This window comes from Pantherophis guttatus, chromosome 4 (assembly GCF_059756535.1).
Source record: "Pantherophis guttatus breed Tessera chromosome 4, ASM5975653v1, whole genome shotgun sequence".
In the NCBI taxonomy this organism is placed as follows: domain Eukaryota; kingdom Metazoa; phylum Chordata; class Lepidosauria; order Squamata; family Colubridae; genus Pantherophis; species Pantherophis guttatus.
In genome coordinates, this window is record NC_142066.1 from 6557544 (window position 1) to 6577298 (window position 19755).

General features: G+C 37.0%; 1 protein-coding gene across 1 annotated transcript; it reads right to left on the bottom strand.

The window, feature by feature from the left end:
- Positions 1-3183: 3183 nt before the first annotated feature.
- Positions 3184-15244, bottom strand: LOC148113626 (vomeronasal type-2 receptor 26-like). The gene is made up of 2 exons (XM_087892165.1): positions 15067-15244; positions 3184-4082 (listed from the first exon to the last, which is right to left on the bottom strand). The coding sequence occupies exons 1-2, from the start codon at positions 15242-15244 to the stop codon at positions 3184-3186; spliced, it is 1077 nt and encodes a 358-aa protein (XP_087748291.1).
- Between the last annotated feature and the right edge of the window lie 4511 nt (positions 15245-19755).

Below are 19755 nucleotides of genomic sequence, written 5' to 3' on the forward strand. Positions count from 1 at the left end.
CTATGCATTTATTATCAAAGAGCTATTAGTCATATAAGCAATTATGGGAGATCTGGCTAAGATGAGAAAGTGAATAGAAAGAAAAAAAATCCTTACAGTGGTAACTCATAAGGTGTTAGAGAAGGATGTTCTTTAAATTCAATTTCAAAAAAGGAGTGAATTATCTGAGACACCATCCCACCCACGATGAGATCACCAGGCTGGTACCACTCATGGGGAATCAGGAAAGCATCACTCGCAGGGCAGCTCAGAGTAACTGCTTTCTGCACCAAGAGCATCAGAAGGAACAACATCTTCAGGCATCTGTCATAGTGAAAATATTTGTGTCTCCTGTCCATAAGAAAGTTTGTATTTCAAGTGGTTCATTCAATGATTAAGCCAAGATTGATATCTGACAATGCATCTAATCAGAAATCCCATCATTTTCTATTTGAAGTTCCTTGTGTGTGCAAATTTCTATACTGACTATCACTAGGATTGAACAGATGTTCTCAAAAAGAAGAAATGAGGGAGGAAACTTGTAGCAATGAATCTGATGGAGCCATTATTATCCCTTTGTGCCAAACTCCCTGGGGTTCATGTGTTACTATAGAACCAGATTGATACCTTAATTGTTGCTGAATTTCAATACCTCGATGCACAGTCCTTGATGTTTTGGCCTAGCTAAATAAATAAATAAATAAAGATAGATAGATAGATAGATAGATAGATAGATAGATAGATAGATAGATAGATAGATATAGATATAGTGATTCCTGTGGGAGATAATTATTTTGTTTTTGTGAGAGAATGGGAACTCTGTTCCACTGTAAGGAATGAACATGACCTTCAACACTTAAGACTATTTTCAATTGCCAATGTCCCTTCCATTACTCTTATTAGCATTTGCTCATTTAAACAAAGTTGAAACATCAGTTGAACTCCTTATTTTCCATATAAAATGAATAGAATTGTTCAGTAGAGAAGAGGAAACATTTTTTTACATGTTAAGGTCTGACGAAAAAGCCAAAAATTTCTTTGGAGGTTTAATCCACATTTTCATTCAAAGAACGTTGAAGAACGAAACTATAATAATATTGTGTTGAAATTTGGGAAGTCGCATTAGCCATTGGCTTGAGTTTAATAATCTACCCCTGCAAATCTTTAGTTATTTATTTACTTATTTGTGTCCTGAGTTGTATTATTTTTACAAATACTCAAGGCAGAGAAGAGATCTAACATACCTTCCTCTTCCTATTTAGCGTATGATAGATATGATATGATATGGTATATGATATGATATAATGTGACATGATATAATATGATAGATATCATAGGATAGGATAGGGTAGGATAGGATAGATATGTTAGGATAGGAGTTTTTCAATATCTAAGGAGTTGCCACAAAGAAGAAGGGGTCAACCTATTCTCCAAAGCATTTGAAGGCAGAAAGAAGCAATTTTCCCTACAAAAGGAAAAAGGTGTGTGAGAGAGAGTGGCTGGCTCAAAATTAGCCAGTAGGCTTTCATGGCTAAGGTGGGACTTGAACTCATAGCCTTCCAATTTCTAACCTGATGCCTAAATCACTAGATCAAACTGACTCTCATATCTAAAGCTGGCTCTCAAATAAAATATTTCACTTTGAGTGAAAGCAGCAATCTTTTTTGAGAAGGGAACTCCAAAGCCACAAACCAGCGTAGAAAATATTGTGGTTGCTGGGTGTGACTTTCACAATTTCCATGGCTCTGTTTCAGTAGGTTGTGTGTTCTTCAGGGAATCCTTATCTTCCTGTATGTTGTCAGACAAGGACACTTGAATGTCTCCTCTGAAATTTTCATTGCTACCTTATGAAATTAAAAGTCTGCAAAGTATTTCCAGAGTGCTGGTTCTTTTATTGTTGGTTGTCCAAAAGGTGACTTTTGAAAAGGCAACTGGACTTTCTTTGCTTTTGCTCAAAGACATTTTACTTCTCATCCAAGAAGCTTCTTCAGTTCTTGGTCAGAATCAGAACTGAAGAAGCTTCTTGGATGAGAAGCAAAACATCTTCAAGGAAAAACCAAGAAAGTCCAGTTGCCTTTTGAAAAATTACTTTTGGGACAACCATGACCTGGATGACTAGAAATCTCCATAGACATTGATTCTTGGTTGTTCATCCTGAGATGCAAAATCTAAATAAATATCAGGATCTTGTTTATTAATTCTAAGGATTTTTGCATTCTTTTTGTATTATTAAAAGTATAGGTTACAGTGGAAATAGGTAGATGATAGAGAGAGAGCATGATTTTTTTAAAAAATGATATTTCATAAACTCTGTAATATTCTCATTTCAAAGACCCCAGGCCAATTCAAAAAGGATATCCCCCTGATACCGTGTTAAATACAACTTCATAAAATACAATTCCCTTTTTACTACATTTATGAAATCATTTATAAATAGAAAATATAAAAACTATGAAAATGGCAAAGTCCTGCCCCTAAGGAGGTACATTTGGCAGGACCAAAAAGAAGGGCCTTCTCCACGGTGGCTCCCACCTTCTGGAACATCATCCATTCAGAAATGAGACTGTCCTCCATTTTGACGCTCTTATGCAAGGCCCTGAAGGCCTGGTTGTGCCAGCAGGCCTAGGGAACCCAGAATGGGATGGAGCCCATCAAGTGGCTTATTTGACTGTGAATTGTTGCCTGAGGGGGATATAGTTTTTTTAAAATTACTTTCTATATTGCGTTTTATTGTTGTAAGCTGCCTAGAGTCCCTGTGAGGAAGTAGAGGGTTATATAAATTTTCTACATAAATAAATGAATAAGGAAACTGCAAACATTGGACATGGTTTGATTCAATATCTCTAATCTTCTAACACGAGAGCTGGATTCTCAATGTCTTGCTATCTTGGGGTCTTGAAAGACAGAAAATGTTTAATTAAAGAATCTTGGAGAATGATTCCAATTGCAGCAGCATGAACATTTCTTTTGCACTTGGCAACTACAATAAATCGTAGTTATCACGATAATATCTCCATCAATGCTCTGTTGTCAGAATTAAGGATTTCTATATGTCTCTTATGGCTAGCAAACAATCCTTCTCTTTCCTTTCCTTTCCTTTCCTTTCCTTTCCTTTCCTTTCCTTTCCTTTCCTTTCCTTTCCTTTTCTTTCTTTTCTTTTCTTTTGTCAGCAATTTCTCAAAGCCAGGAATATTACATCATATTTTAATTCCTCTTTATCAGTTGCTCCCGGTGGTTGAGATCAGGCCGCAAAACAATGATGTAGCATTTTGGTATGAATATGCATCCCAGTAATGCAGCACTGGAGGACAAGATGGAGAAGACCTCCACAGCTACCATGGCTTTTCCTTTTGTGCTCAGATAGGCTGGAAAGAAGGAGATCCACACACTGCAAAAGGCCAACATGCTGAAGGTGATGAACTTGGCTTCATTAAAGCTGTCAGGCAATTTACGGGCAAGAAAAGCCACAATAAAGCTGGCGATGGCCAAGATACCCATGTAGCCCAAGACACAGTAGAAGAAGAAAGCTGACCCCTCATTGCACTGTAAAATCATTTCCTGGAGCTCCGAGTGCATGTCCAACTCAGGAAATGGAGGGGATGTTGACAACCAAAGTATACAAACACATACTTGTAAGAGAGAGCAGGAAAGGACAATAGAAAAAGCCAATCTTTTCCCCACCCATCTCCTCATCTGAGAACCAGGTTTAGTGGCCAAGAAAGCCACAACCACAGTGATGGTTTTGGCTAGTACACTAGAAATGGCCACTGAGAATGTTATGCCAAAAGTTGGTTGCCGGAGAAGGCAGATCAGCTTGCTAGGTTGGCTGAGGAACAACAAAGAGGAGAGAAAACAGAGCTGAAGAGAGGCAAGAAGGGCGTAGGTGAGTGACCGATTGTTGGCTTTGACAATGGGAGTATCCCTGTGCTTCATAAATATTCCAAGTATCCAACATGTCAAGAAGAAGAAACAAAGAGCTGCGAAGACCAAACTAATTCCTAAGGGTTCTTTGAAATTTAGAAAGACCAGCAGTTTCAGGATACATCCTTTCTTTCCTTTATTTGGAAAATGATCTTCTGAACATTCAAAACAGTCATCCATATCTGGAAATAAAAGCCACTGAATTTATCACCTATCCATTTCATATTTTTGAAAGACATAGCCTGAGTGGATTCCAGTTCTTATTCTTTTCTATGATGTTCCTGTCTGATAAAGGGATTTTATCAGCTCTCTGTATTTTATCCTGAATTTTAGGAATCTTTTGTCTTCTATGTGGTTGAACATTAGTTGGTTTGCCAAACACCCATCCCGTGTGCCTTGGACGATAGGATATCTGACCCATTCACAAGACTTCTTTTGTCTACTGAAATTCCTTTGCTTTGACAGGTTTTCAGGTTTTCATGGAAGTTAAAACTTGGAAAATGGCAGATCATGTGGAAAAGAAATGTTGCATTCATTACAGCTAAATTGAGATTGATCAATTTACAGGACGCACAATGTTGTTTCTTCAGTTTTACACTATCATTTATTTAAACTTTAAGTTTAAAGCTAACTTCATTGTGCTTATTTCTGTACTGTCTTTAAAAAAGGAGCTTAGCGGACTTCCGGTTGGCACCGCAGGCTCCGTGGACGGTCATTTATGACCGCCAGCCCTGTGTCTCTGTAAAAGCCGCTTTGACAGCGCAAATTGGCTGTCTAGAGGCTGAAAAACTCTCCTTCGGGAAAAGAAGGAGAGGAGAGCTGGTGGGCAAGAGTAGAGCTCCCCAAAAGCCCTCTGGAACATTTCCAGAGGCTTGGAGGGTGAGCACTCCTCAGCCAGCCCGCCAAGAAGTTCCAGAGCCAGGACGACTCTGCAAAAGCAGAGCGAGAAGCCGCGATCCGATCCTGCTTTTAAAAGTGAGTTTGATTGACTTCAAGCGCAGGCAGAGCGGAAATCAGGAGAACAAGCCTTAAAAGTACAGAGCTTAACTCCAAAGTTACTTTGTTTCAATTTGAATCTTAAGCTGGAGGCAGAAGATGGCGTCTTTGTTATGGTTTTAAAAGTGAAAGCCAGAAACGAAAGTGCTTGAGAACTTTGCGCTGGGAGAGTGGATTAGCTGGCTATTAACTGCTGGGAACTGAGAGTTTGTGGAGGAAAGAGAAAAAAAAAAAACTACTCTGCCTGGCAAATTAGAGACTATAAATTATAAACATCTTTAAAGACTTTGTGGCTTTTAAAGAAAGGAGGGGGGTGAAAGAAAAAAAATGGCTTCTAGACAAGTGAAACCAGGAGTTGTTAAAGGAGGGGGAGGTTCTCCAGTTGTGTCAGTGGTGACACAGAAAGCACAATTTCCGGCTGATTCACAGAGCCAGACCCAGAGTCAAGATGCAGCACTTAATGATTTTAAGGAAGTTATGAAAGAAGCCATGAATAATCAAGCAACAGCAATAGTGAAGCAATGAATAATTTAACACTACTTGTTGAAGGGAAATTTAAGAAAATTGAGGAGGATATAAGCTCGATCAAGGAAGCAGTTGCATATGAACACGATAAAATAAGAGAGGATATTGTTTTTGCTGTATCAGGACTCTCAATCCTTGTTATCCAGCTTGATGGGAAAGTTGAAGGAATTAATGAAGCCAACTTAAATTTGGAAAGCAAAATGGGTGATGTCATGACCAGAACAGAGAAAGTGGATGATGAATTGGTAATGTTACAATACAGATCTATGGAGTTTGCTCTGAGACTGAGAGGCCTGAAGGAAAATGGTAAATAAAATTTAAAAGACATTTGTGCTGATGCTGTGGCGGAGATAATTAAAGAAAGACCAGAAGATGTGGCAATCCAAATTGATAAAATTTACAGGGTTAATTCCTGGTTGGCAAAACAAAGACAGCTGACAAGAGATGTGGTGATTTATTTTACAACTAGGAGGATCAGAAATGAAATTCTACAAGCTTCTTACAAGAATAAAGTTCAGGTGGCTGGGCAAGAGGTGGTGGTTTTGAAAGAGATTCCTCCAAAGATGTTGAGAAGTAGAAAAGACTTTTTGGTAAATGAGTTGAGAAATCAACAAGTGGCATACAGATGGGACATTCCAATTGGTCTAATAGTGACTTATAATGGAGAAAGATACCGGTTAAACACAGTTTGAAAGGCATAAGATTTCTATGTAAATGTTTTACAGGCTGGATACCCACCCTCACCAGGGGTGGGGGAAGGAAGAAAATGGAGATGTTACAACAAGAAAAAGATGGAAAACAGATACAAACCTATGCTGAAGTTGCAGCTGGAGGAATTATCATGGAAGAAGATTAGGATCTTGGGGGCTTATCCCCAACTTTGGAACCACCTAAGAAGGGAGAGCCGAAAGCACAACGATTGGCCCGATCAACTTATAAATTGCAACAACAACAATCAAAAAGGCAACAATCTCAAGATTTATCTCAAGAAGTCCAAAAAACAGAAGCAGTGGGGGGGGGCTAGTCCGAAGAGTAAGGTGGAGGAGGAGCTTCAGCTGATGCTCACAAGGCTTCGAAAGGCTAAAGATGGCAACTAAATTCCTATCTTGGAATGTCAATGGCCTAAACTCACCACAAAAAAGAAAGAAAGTATTTCACTACTTAAAACAATTTAACAATGATGTTATTTGCTTGCAAGAAACACATATTAGATTATCAGACCAAAAATATTTGATAAATTCAAGATTAGGTACAAATTTTGTGGCATCAGCGCCAGAGAAGAAAAATGGAATAGTTATATATGTAAGAAAAGGACTATCAGCTAATTTAATTGAGGCAGATGATCAAGGAAGATATATTGCAATTGAATTATTAACACAGACTGGAAAAATGCTTTTTATTGGAATATATGCCCCTAATCAGCAACAAGACAAGTTTTATAAATTTTTACATACTAAAATAATACAATGGAACTATAAATCTTTTATTTTAATGGGTGACTGGAATGGAGTAATTGACACGCAGAAATATAAAAACTACCTAAATCTTTTTTTGATATGATGGAAGATATAGAATTGAGAGATATCTGGAGAGAATGTAACCTGGAGGAAAAAGATTTTACTTTTTTTTCTGATAGACATCAATCCTTCTCCAGGATTGACTTTATACTAATCACAAATGATTTTATTTCCAGGGTGAAGAAGACGAAGATATGTCCAAGAACTTTAACTGATCATAGTCCGGTTTGGGTTGAAAATGAACAGGAGAGGGGGGAAAGGAGGTTTTGGAGGTTAAATGAAAACTTATTTAGATATGAAGAAAATGTAAAGGAGCTTAAAAAACAAATGAAAGAATTCTTTGTTATTAATATGAATAAGGGTACTCCTATGGAAATGGTCTGGGATGCTAGCAAGGCTTATATGAGGGGTATCTTAATACATATGAACAATAAATATAGATTAAAACAACAAAAGAAGCGTAAAGAGATAGAGGAAGAAATAAAAAAGAAAGAACAATTACTTATATCTAATCCAGGAGATAAGAAAGTAAAAGAAACAATAAATATACTAAGAGGGCAATTTAATATGTTAATGGCTGATCAGGTGGCAACTAGTTTACAATATGCTAAACATAATACATTTTGTAATTCCAATAAACCAGGTAGGTGGTTGGCCTACATGTTGAGGAAAAAACAGAAATCACGAGTCATTAGTAAGATAGAATATAGAGGTAAGGAAGTTTACCAACAGAATATGATTAAAAAGGCTTTTTTGGAATTTTATACAAAGTTATATGCTAGGGACTCAATACAAGGTATAGATATAGATAGATATCTAAAGGAAGGGAATATTTTGGAATTAACGTTGGAACAGAAGGAAGGATTGAATCAACCAATAACTTCTGAGGAGATTGTTGCGGCAATTAAGCAGTTAAAAACAGGGAAAGCTCCAGGAACGGATGGACTAACAGCTGTTTATTATAAGAATTTACAGCTTGAAATGGTAGAGCCACTTGGAACTCTACTTTGTAAAATTCAATTAGGAGGAGGAGTTCCACCCTCTTGGAGAACAGCTTTTGTTTCATTGATTCCGAAGGAAGATCAAAACTGTATCAAACCTGAAAATTTTAGACCAATTTCACTTTTGAACACGGATTATAAAATTTTTGCTAAGATATTAGCGAATAGATTAATGCCAGTTATGCAACAAGTTATTCACAATGACCAATCAGGTTTTATAAACGGGAGGCAGATGAAATATAATGTTAGGCAAATTATAAACTTATTGGAATATTTGGAAAAAAATAACCAGGTCCCTGCAGCGTTCATATTCTTGGATGCAGAGAAAGCATTTGATCGATTGAACTGGCAATTCCTGTTTAAATAATAGAAAAAATGCACTTTGGGGAGTATTTCATACATTCAACTAGAGCAATATATCAGGAACAAACAGCACAAATAATAATTAATGGAGGTTTAACAGATGTGTTTAAAATTGAGAAAGGTACGAGGCAGGGTTGTCCCTTGTCTCCATTGTTGTTTATTTTAACTTTAGAAGTTTTGTTGAATAAGTTACGTGATTCTGACAAAATAAAGGGAATTGTAATTAGACAGCAGGATTATAGACTAAGAGCATTTGCAGATGACCTGGTTCTTACTTTATCTCAACCTATAGAAGCGGCTCCCTATATGCTGGACATAGTAGCTCAATATGGCAAAATATCTGGATTTAAAGTAAATCTACACAAGACAAAGATGATAACTAAAAATATGACCATAACTCAAAGAGTAGATTTAGGGAGAATAACAGGGTTTGAAGAAGTTAAAAAGGTTAAGTATCTAGGAGTATATATTGCAGCCTCAAATACGAAATTGTATAAAAACAATTATGAAATTCTTTGGCAAAAAGTACAGAAAGAAATGGAAAAATGGAAAAAGTTACAACTATCACTACTGGGAAGGATAGCAGCAATAAAAATGAATGTACTACCTAGGTTTTTATTTTTGTTCCAAATGATACCAGTGCTTAAAAAAGATGGAAATCTGATGGAATGGCAGAAAGGGGTTAATACTTTTATCTGGGCTGGGAAGAAACCAAGAGTGAAACTGAAAATTATACAGGATATACGTGAGAGAGGAGGTCTTAAAATGTCTAATTTAAGATTGTATTATGAAGCAGCAGCTTTATCACAAATTAGTGATTGGTTTAACTTAACTGAAGAAAGAATGTTAAACATAGAAGGTTATGATTTGTTATATGGATGGCATGCTTATTTGTTATATGAAAAAAAAGTGGATAAAGTGTTTAAGGGTCATATACTCAGAAATGCATTGTTGAGGGTTTGGAAAAAGTACCAATATAAGTTGAACTATAAGATACCTATATGGACAAATCCCAGACATGCAATAGAAAATATAAGTATAGAGCAAAAAATAGAGGTGATTACTTATAAAGAGCTTCTTCTTTTGGAAAGGGGTAAGTTGCAACTGAAACCTTTAGATGAATTAAAAGAAGAAGGGATAATTTATACTTGGTTTCAGTATGGTCAGCTTCAAGCTAGATGGAGGGAAGATCAAAAAATTGGGGTTATGCAAAATGAGGAAAATCTGGTGAAACAGATTAGAGATCAAAGTCAGATGCATATTAAAAGGTTGTATAATGCATTATTGGAAATAGACTCAGAAACGGAATTGGTTAAGGACTGTATGATAAATGGGCACAAAACTTTCAGGAACCAGTGATGATGGAAACGTGGGGAAAGATTTGGGTCAGAAATGTTAAATTTACGCAAGCACAAAATTTGAGAGAGAATTTTAGACTTCCTGTTTGCTGCTGGCCGCCGCCAGACGTTCCTTTGGGATCGTCAGCTTCCACTGCCTGTCAGAGCCGCCTTCACAACGGAACGGCGGCTCGAAAAAACTCCGTTCCCATGAGGAAACGGAGATAGAGCCGGCAGGGGTGGGTAGAACTCTCTGCAGAGTCCCAAAAGTTTTTCTTTTACTTTTGGGATGGAGCGGATGAGATGCCCCATATCCCCAGCCGCTGCTCCGGGCTTTGGGAGACCTCTGCTAATGCAGAGCCAGGCGTCAAAAGCAAGCCTGCGAATTTGACAGATTACTCAAAGAAAATGTGAGCTGGACCTGTAATACTGAAGCGCAAGTATTTTACTTATCTTTTAAAAATTACTTAAGAGAATAGAGGAAGAGAAAGAGGAAAAAAGTTTCTTTTTAAAATGGCGTCTGCCGCGGCTGGAGAAGAGTTTGAGAGGGAAAGTTCTTCCGTTTTTTATTATTACAATGTAGCGGAATAAATACCACTGGCTACATTTGTAGACAAAACTCCGCTCCTGTTTTTGTTTTTCTCTTTTTTCCCTGGAGGCTTGAGTGTTGCTGGCTGGAAGTCTTTTGTCTTGTTTTTTTTTTTTCTTCTTCTAACAAAGCCTGCTTAGGCGGAAACATGGCACTGAAGCTTGTGAAGTCAGACAAACAAATAGGTGGGGGGGATTCCCCCACTAAGAATTTAAAGCAACAAGTTTTAACTCTTCAGTCCCAGAAACCTGATTTTAATATAATAGAATTTCTCTTAGAGGAGATTGAAAGAAGGGATGAGATTGTGAATCAGCAACTTGAAAAATTTAAGCAGGAAACTAAGGAATTGGTGAAATCCAAGTTTGACTTTTTGCAGCAAAAAATTTTAAAATTGTCAGAATTCATGATTCGGTTGGATACAAATACTAATTTACTAGAGTCAAAAATGGATGAAATTCAAGATAAATTGGACAATAGAATTCAAAAAATTGAAAATGATTTGTTAAATATTCAGGATCATAGTTCAGAAGAAAAATTTAAAATGGATGCTGACCAAAAGTCTGGTAATGTAGAATATCTGGAACAGAGGATTCAAAAAGAGGTTCTAAAGATACAATATAATTTCACAGAATATGCAATAAGACTTAGAGGTTTGCAGGAAAATAACAGAGATGACTTAAGGAAAATATCTTCTGAATTTCTAGCTGGGATTTTAAAGATTCAACCTGAGGAAGTGTTTTGTAGGATTGACAGAGCTTATCGAATAAACTCCTGGACTGCCAAGCAAAGGCAATTGCCTAGAGATGTGGTAATCTATTTTTCAGATAAAGAAATTAGGAATAAAATTGTGCAAAATTCCTTCAATTCTAATTTGCAATTGTATGGAAGAAAGATTTGGATTTACAAGGAACTCCCACCTAAGATACTAATGGAAAGGAAGAAATTTGGCTTTCTGGTGTCTGAGTTAAAAAGGAGAAATATTCAATTCCGGTGGGACGTCCCAGTTGGTATTATATTGAGATATCAAGGAGAAAGATACCAGTTAAATACTGTTGAAAGGGCGGAAGAATTTTATCAAAATAGGTTGAAAATGAATTTAACGTCTTCAGATATAATACAGGATAAGCAGAAGGAGCTGGAACTAAAGACAGAGACTGTACTAGATAAATTGCCTTTGGATTTATCGGATACCCCAGCTGGATTATCTACAAATTTGAGAGAAGTGCCATCTGATTTTAATGTGATGACTTATCAAGGCAAGGACAAGCATGGAAACCAATTAGAGGATATACAAGGGATAAAAAAGAAATGCGAGACACAAAAAATTAGGATGGAGGTCAAACCCACAAAAAGAAAACAAAAAAAGAAATAGGTTGTACAAAAATAGAAATTTCTAACCCAAGCAACAGTGAAGCCAGTGATTTTAAAATATGAATGATTATGTGAAAACATAGAGGAGGCGACATATTGGTCAATATCATCCTGAGGATAGTGGCAGATCTCTGCATTGCCGTAATTTTGGGACATGGAAAGAGCCTCAAATTGATGGTTTTGAATTATCTACTTTGAAACTTCTTTTTGTGTTGATAAATATATTATAATTATCTTGAATTATAAGGCAAGAGAATCACATTGGGACATGCAGAAGATCGGGTTGTTACCCAATACGATGATGGAAATTAATAATCCTGATGAAACCCACAATTATTATTATATGGAATACAATTATAATGTCACTCGGGTGGTTGTTTTTACTTTTATATATATAAGAAGATGTTTACTACTGATGGGGGCAGATATGATTGGAGATCTTGAATAAACTGTTGCATCCGCAAGCTATGTCACCCTATTATGGATGTTGGTTTTAATAATCCAGTGGAAAGACTTCAAGAAGATATTATATGGACTATAAATTTAAAGTTATTGTCTTTTCTTTTTTTATTTAGATATAATGGAATATATATATATATATATTTTTAAGTAGTGTGGGCAGTGAATTAAAGATATCAAGAATTGTTGTGTATGGTAAATTTGTAAGACAGTGGGTGAATAAGCTAGCTACAGACTGATTAGTTTAAGAAAAGGGATTTTTAAGTGATACATTTAGGGGAGTGGAGGAAATGGATAGAGTGGAATAAATGTTAAATTAGATTTTATGGGGAGCCCGCTTTGAAATGTTATTAAAGTAGGACTTATTGTATAGTTTTAAAGTGGAAGGTGGTTTTGAATTGTTGCAATAATGCATAGATATAAAACACTATTATGCTAAATTAGAGTTATTTTATAATAGTTATAGTATAATGTGTTTGTTTTTTTTTGTTTTTTTTTTTCTCTTCTTCTTTTCTGAAATGTATGGATAAAGGGGGATTTATAATACTTTTAGTAAGTAAAGGTCAGTATTTTGAGGAGGGAGTAAGTAATCTGTTATGAATTAGGGTTTTTTTTTGTTACGAAGAAGTCACAGGGGGGGAAGGGTGGGGAGGGGGGGTTAGGGAGGGGGGGGAGGGGGGGAAAAAGGGGGAAAAATTTGTATTTGAAAACCTTTTCAATAAAAAAAAAAAAATTTGAGAGAGAATTTTTATAAAATGTTTTACAGATGGCACTTAAATCCTAAAAAATTATCCTGTATGTACTCGAATTTGCAAGCTAAATGTTGGAGATGTGAATGTAATGATGCAACCTATTATCATATATGGTGGACCTATAAGAAAATCAAGGCATTTTGGATAAAAATTTGGTGGGTGATGCAGAACATTTTGAAAAGAAGGTTGAAACTTACTCCTCAATTGTTTCTATTGGGTATAACTATGGACTGTACAGTTTCAGAGACTAAATTGATTTTGAACTTAATATCAGCAGCTAGGCTGCTGGTAGCTCAATATTGGAAGAAGGACTCTTTGCCTACTATTGAAGAGTGTATATTGGGGGGGGGATGAAGGGGGGGAAAGGGGGGGAACATGGGGGAAAATTTTTTTTTGTATTTCTTCTTTGTAAAACTTTTCAATAAAAAAAAAAGGAGCTTAGCTGCCCACAAATCATACATTAAAGGTAAACGTAAAGGTTCCCCTCGCACGTATGTGCTAGTCGTTCCTGACTCTAGGGGGTGGTGCTCATCTCCGTTTCAAAGCTGAAAAGCCAGTGCTGTCCGAAGATGTCTCCGTGGTCATTTGGCCAGCATGACTAAATGCCAAAGGTGCACGGAATGCTGTTTACCTTCCCACCAAAGGTGGTCCCTATTTTTCTACTTGCATTTTTTTTTAATGTGCTTTCGAATAGCTAGGTTAGCAGAAGCTGGGACAAGTTACAGGAGGTCACCCCGTTACACAGCACTAGGGATTCGAACCGCTGAACTGCCGACCTTTCGATCGACAAGCTCAGCATCTTAGCCACTGAGCCACCACTTAATTAATCATACATTAATTTAGCCCAAACGAACAGATCAAGGAATTTCTCAGTTAAGCCCATGCTCATAGATTCAAACAGAAACATAGAAAACTGAGGGTGGAAAAGTCCCTCCTTTTTCTTCATAAGGATCAAATATTTTACCCTTGTCTTTTTCCATCACACTTTTTCTTTAATCCTGAGTCTACTCTGCTGGTCCTATAATGGGCTGGTCATCTCCCATTCATAAATTTGTTAGATCAGACATTGTTTAGCTGGAGTTATTACGAGGTTGAGGCCCAACACATAATCCAGGAATCAACATCACAACACCTGCTATTATGTATTATTAGTGGAAGAGCAACTTCCACTAATAATACATAATAAGGGTTCTGTGATGAAATGAGATCTGCCTGCCTGACCTCTCTCTCTCTCCATCTATCTATATCATCTATCATCTATCGTCTATCGTCTATCGTCTATCGTCTATCGTCTATCGTCTATCGTCTATCGTCTATCGTCTATCCCTCTATCATCTATCTATCTATCTATCTATCTATCTATCTATCTATCTATCTATTAATCTTGTCATCATTGCTATCACCCATCTCCTCCCACTTATGACCTTATGACTGTAACCTCATTGCTGGTATCCTTACGATTTATATTGATTGTTTCCTAATATAATTTGATTGCTCATTTTTACCCTATGACTATCATTATGTGTTGTAGCTTATGATTCTTGACAAATGTATCTTTTCTTTTATGTACACTAAGAGCATATGCACCAGGACAAGTTCCTTGTGTGTCCAACCACACTTGGCCAATAAATAATTCTATAATTCTATAATAATTTTATAATATCTATAATAATTCTATAATTCTATAAGAATTCTATAATAATTCTAAATTCTATAACTCTATAATTCTATCTCTATCTGTATATCTATTAATGACCCTGCAATTCTTTGCTTTGGGATGGGGTCGGGGCAACTGACTGGAGCTGGATGCCCTTCCTGACACCTACCTGGAGTTCACAGCAGACAATTACTCATTGTGCCCAGAGAGAGAAATATCTGCTTTTATCTATCATCAAAGGCTCCTGATTGGGAGGTGAGAGCTCCACCACTAGGCGATCATGCTGCTCTTTTGAAAACTAAATAATGAATGTTTAATTTATGAAATAACAATGTTGTCAGCACTCCAAACTACATTCGTTCCAGTGCTGACATAAGGAGGAGAAGAGGGGGCAGCTGGCAAGAGGACGCTTGACTTTTCACCTACTTATTTTCATTAAGTTGTGTTGGCTACAATATGATCGGGGACAGATTGTCGTGCTTAATAAATGAAAGATTTCATCAAAGACTATTTGTTTGGAAAATGCAATTTATTTTGAGACGACACTGAAACCTGACAAATGTGTTGAAGAAAAATATACAGTGAAACTGATAACCTACCAGTTTGATTAGAAATCTTTCCTTCTGGGCATGGAACACAGTCATAGCAACAGAACTGACTGCCTTCAGACCCTCTCTTCCAGTATCCAGGGGAGCAATGGTCATTACACTGAGAAAATGGAATAACCTGGTAGTAAACATAAAAGATTTTGGAAAGGAAAAACTTTAAACAGTTCATAATGTTCTCATTTATGGAAGCGGGAAGAATATTTGAATTCCTAAAAGTGTATTATAAAGGTTTCCCTCTCCAGTTACGTCTGACTCTCGGGCACAGTGCTCATCTCCATTTTTTTTGGCCAAAGGATCCAACATTGTCTGAAGATATTTTCCATGGTCATGTGGCCAGCATGGCTATATGCCAAAGGCACAAGGAACATTGTTACCTTCCCACCAAAGTACTACCTATTAATCTACTCACGTTTGCATGCTTTTGAATTCCTAAGTGGGCGGGAGCTGAGGCAGGAATGGGAGCTCAAACTGTTGCATGGCGCTCAGGTCACAAACCCGTCAGTGTCTGTAACCACTGAGCCATTGCATATTTATACTATCCATTAAAATGTTGACATTATAAGGATGTGCAAAGGGCATGTTTGGAGAATGGCAGGGTGAATAAAGAAATATATGTGATTACAGTATTATGGAAACAATGTGACTCCTGTGATTTCAAATGGAAATGCAACTCAACTATGAATACCTGTATTTTAAATTGTAATGTCATTTTATCAATTTGATGATCATCGACAATATTTGTACAGAAGATAGCATTTCAAAAATCACACATTAGATTTATAAAGAGACTGTGTTCAATTTTGGATCATAATGGATCAAGGAGGAGTTGATCAAACAAGAGCACACCTGGTTAAAAGCGGGGTGCCACACAATCAGCTCATCATCAATGATTAATTCCTTCACGTTGGGAATATGAGGATCCATCTTTCCAACTCTAACTCTCTGAAAGGATCTATTTGGAAAAGTGATCAAGTTGGTGATGTCAAATCCACCTGTTGCTTCCCCTTTCTGATTTAGGAACACTCTCTCCCCAGCTGAATTGTTGAAAGAAATGCCTTGAAGAAACGAATGGAGCTACTTGAAAGAGAATGAATGAGAGAGAGAGAGGGAGGGAGGGAGGGAGGGAGGGGGAGATGTAGAGGGAGAGGGAGATGGAGTGGAGGAGAGGGAGAGGGAGTTTGAAGGATAATAATGAAAAAGTGGCCAGTATATTTAAATTTCACTTATTCATTCTTCCCATTGTTCTAACAAGTACCAAATAAGTACACTTAGAATATAGATAATCTATATATCAGAGAAAGACACAGTCTGTTCTAGTATTAATTTAATGTTACTTCCAGGGGAGAAAAGCAAAACAACAGCAGTTAACAAATCAAAATCAAAATAAGGTATTGACATTACACAACTTGGTTCAGACATGATTTACATTCAGTATCTAAACAAACATGACAATCAAATTTGGACCATACCTAAACCCATCCCACAAAAGAGCCTTGGTAGTACAGGGGTTTAAGGCAGCCTGTTATTAAGCTTATTAAGACCAGCTGCCTGCAATTACTGCAGGGTTCGAATCTCGCCAAGGCTCAAGGTTGACTCAGCCTTCCATCCTTTCTAAGGTAGGTGAAATGAGGACCCAGTTTGTGGGGGCAATAAGCTGACTTTGTATAAATATACAAAAGGATGAAGGCTATTGCTGAGCACATTGTAAGCCGCCCTGAGTCTTCGGAGAAGGGCGGCATATAAATCAAATTTAAAAAAAATTGTTTGTTCTTCATTAGTACAAGGGTGTTTGAGATCCTGAGACCTGGCAAATTTCAATTAGCCATATTTTATCATCTGATACTCAATTGTTTTGAGAGAGAGAGATTGCGACAATTATATAAATGTGTGTGTGTGTGTGTGTGTGTATAATTAAGACTCCATCATCCAACATGACGACAGCAAAACAACACAGCTAATTACAAGTGGGAGATGGCTGGACACGCTACACACACAATGGCCAAATTGATTAATGGCATATAAAGGCAGAGATCTCTGTAATAGTAGTTTAATACTCTGACAATATCAGCAGATAGCTGACGAAAGCTAAGTAAAATAAAATTCTAATTATTTTAAAATTTTCAAATATTAAGTTCTGGAGGTCACAGGATGTCACTATCCTAGGCTTCTTCAGAAAGACAGCATGCATTTTGCTGAATATTGGGAGACTAAGCATTTTACAGCATTTGCCCTCAACAATCTGGGTCTTGATTTTTCAATCCTCAGAAGGATGGAAGATTGAGTCAAACCTTGAGCCAGTAGGAATCAGCTGCCGAACTGATGGCAACTAGCAGCCAGTACAAGGAGAATGCAGTACTGCTTTCTAACCACTGCACCACTATGGCTCTGCTGAGAATCATTATTCACAAGCTAATAAGAAAAGTGAAATGTCTACATTTCAGAAAATTTGTGGGGGGCGGGGCACAGAAAGAAAGACTGCCTTCAGACACAATGCAATTGAATTCTCCTTATAAATCAGTTGGATAAATTCACAAGGTAGGCCAATTCTATGTGGAGGTGAAAAGTTATATATACAATGAAAATTGATGCATTAATTCCCATTGACTATCCTGGAATTAGTAAAGACTTGGTTTCTGTTCATCCTCTAACTTTAAAAAACTAATAGCTTTCTTGCCTCAGTCTCTCTCTTGAGTTGTAGCCATAGACCAGGGTAAATAAGCTATATTAGATTGTGGATGATTGTGGATAATCATTGAAATACACGATAGATGTGGCATGGAACAATTACCTGCCAAGACAGCAGAATTGGTAATTCAACCCTTTGAATCTCTCTTGGTTGGGATTTTGATCTCAGTGCCTCATGCAAAGAATGTGCCACTGCATAAACAGCATTATAGATACTGTAGCTTTCGCCAGTCATCTGAAATTCAAACAGAGCACCAGGTAGATTCTTCAAATTCTCTTCCCCACTACAAGTTTCATTGATCGTTGAAGATAATTCTGTATTTGAAAACAGACAGTTAAACAATTGCTCCCAAACCTCTTGAAGAAATGCATCTTTGTGGGTTGAAGGTTTGATGACTTGAAGAAATTCTTTAAATCCTTGAATATTTCTTGAATGCACAGCAAAGGAAAGAGCCCCATGGAACAACTGGAGATCCCAACTCCTTTGAAATCCCAACAGGATGAAATCAATTGGATTCATCAGGATCCAAACCTTCCTAAACGATGCACTCTCTTTATTTTCAGGATCACGTAAAAACATGATAGTTCTGAGCCACACTATTGTGATGGATTCTCCGTGGAGAAGAAAAACATTCACTTTTCGATCTTTCAGTTTATCAGAAATAGTTGAGATTCAATTAGACAATTTGGGCATGTCTTCCATGTTGAGATATTGTGGAATTTTTTGTGCGAAAGCTAAACAGACCCCGTTCTGTGAGAGCAATGGCTGCAGTTTCTGAAAAAAACGTACTTCCTTATTTTCAAAAGCAAAGAGTCCAATCCACGTCCATCCAAAATGGAGAAGAAGTTGTATAAGTCCAGTGTACTGATGCTCCTCTTTTGGGACCATGTAATAAAGTGGAAATAACTCAGTAATCTGAAAGTCTTCTTGGGCAAAGGAACCATAAGTCAACTAAAGAAACGAAAAAGAGAAATACCGTTATTCATGGGAAAAATATGAAGAGTCCTTGTTAGAAACTTAATAATGAACATTTGTCCAATTCTATGTCGATTATGACAATTTGATGAAAAAGAGAAGAAACTAAAATTCCTTGATGAAATATTTTCTCATCTGAAATTTAACTAGATTGCAACCATACTGTTTCCTAATACAGAGTTCCAGGATGTTCATCCCCTTAGAACATCTGGAAGCTTGCTAAATATCTGAGCTTGTGAACTCTTTTCAGCCTAAGGAAAGGATTCTGAAGAGCTAGACTTAATGGATTACCTTCTTGCCTTATTTGTAACAGATTAAAAAAAAATACTTATACATGGAAGACTATGCCCATGAGATTCCGGAGGAATAGAAAGAGTTAATCATCTCTTCATTTACTACAATTATTATGGAGATCTCCAAAAGTACAGCACAGCCTCAATCCTTCAACCATTTCCATGCAAATCAGTTGAGTGTTAAATTCCATTATTACTATCAGACCCAATCAAAATATACCAAGGGGATTTGTCACCTGCTGTCGGGTAGCTTGATGGAATCTAGAGGTGAGTTGAGGCATCAGAGGCTCCTACAAAGATGGGGTGTGTGTGTCAAATTATTTTCCAAAGCATTAGAAGGTAACATGAGAAACACTGGATGGAAACTAACCAAGGAAAGAAAAAACCTAGAACTAAGGAGAAATGTCCTAACTGTAAAAACAATCAACCAATGGAAGAACTTAACTTCAGAAGTTGTGGGTGCTCCATCACTGGAGGCTTACAAAAATAGACTGGACAGTGATTTATTGGAAACGGTATAGGGTTTCCTGCTCAAAGAGAGGGTTGAATTAGAATACCCCAAAAAAATCTTTCCACTCTATTATTCTATGTTGTGTGTTCTATGTGTTAGCCGGCCTTTTCTATCCTCCTCTTGACACAGCTCCAGATTTCATCACAGATAGTGGTCAAATCATCAGGTTACCCTCTCAATTAAGATATACTTTGTACTGTAATTTATGATTTAAA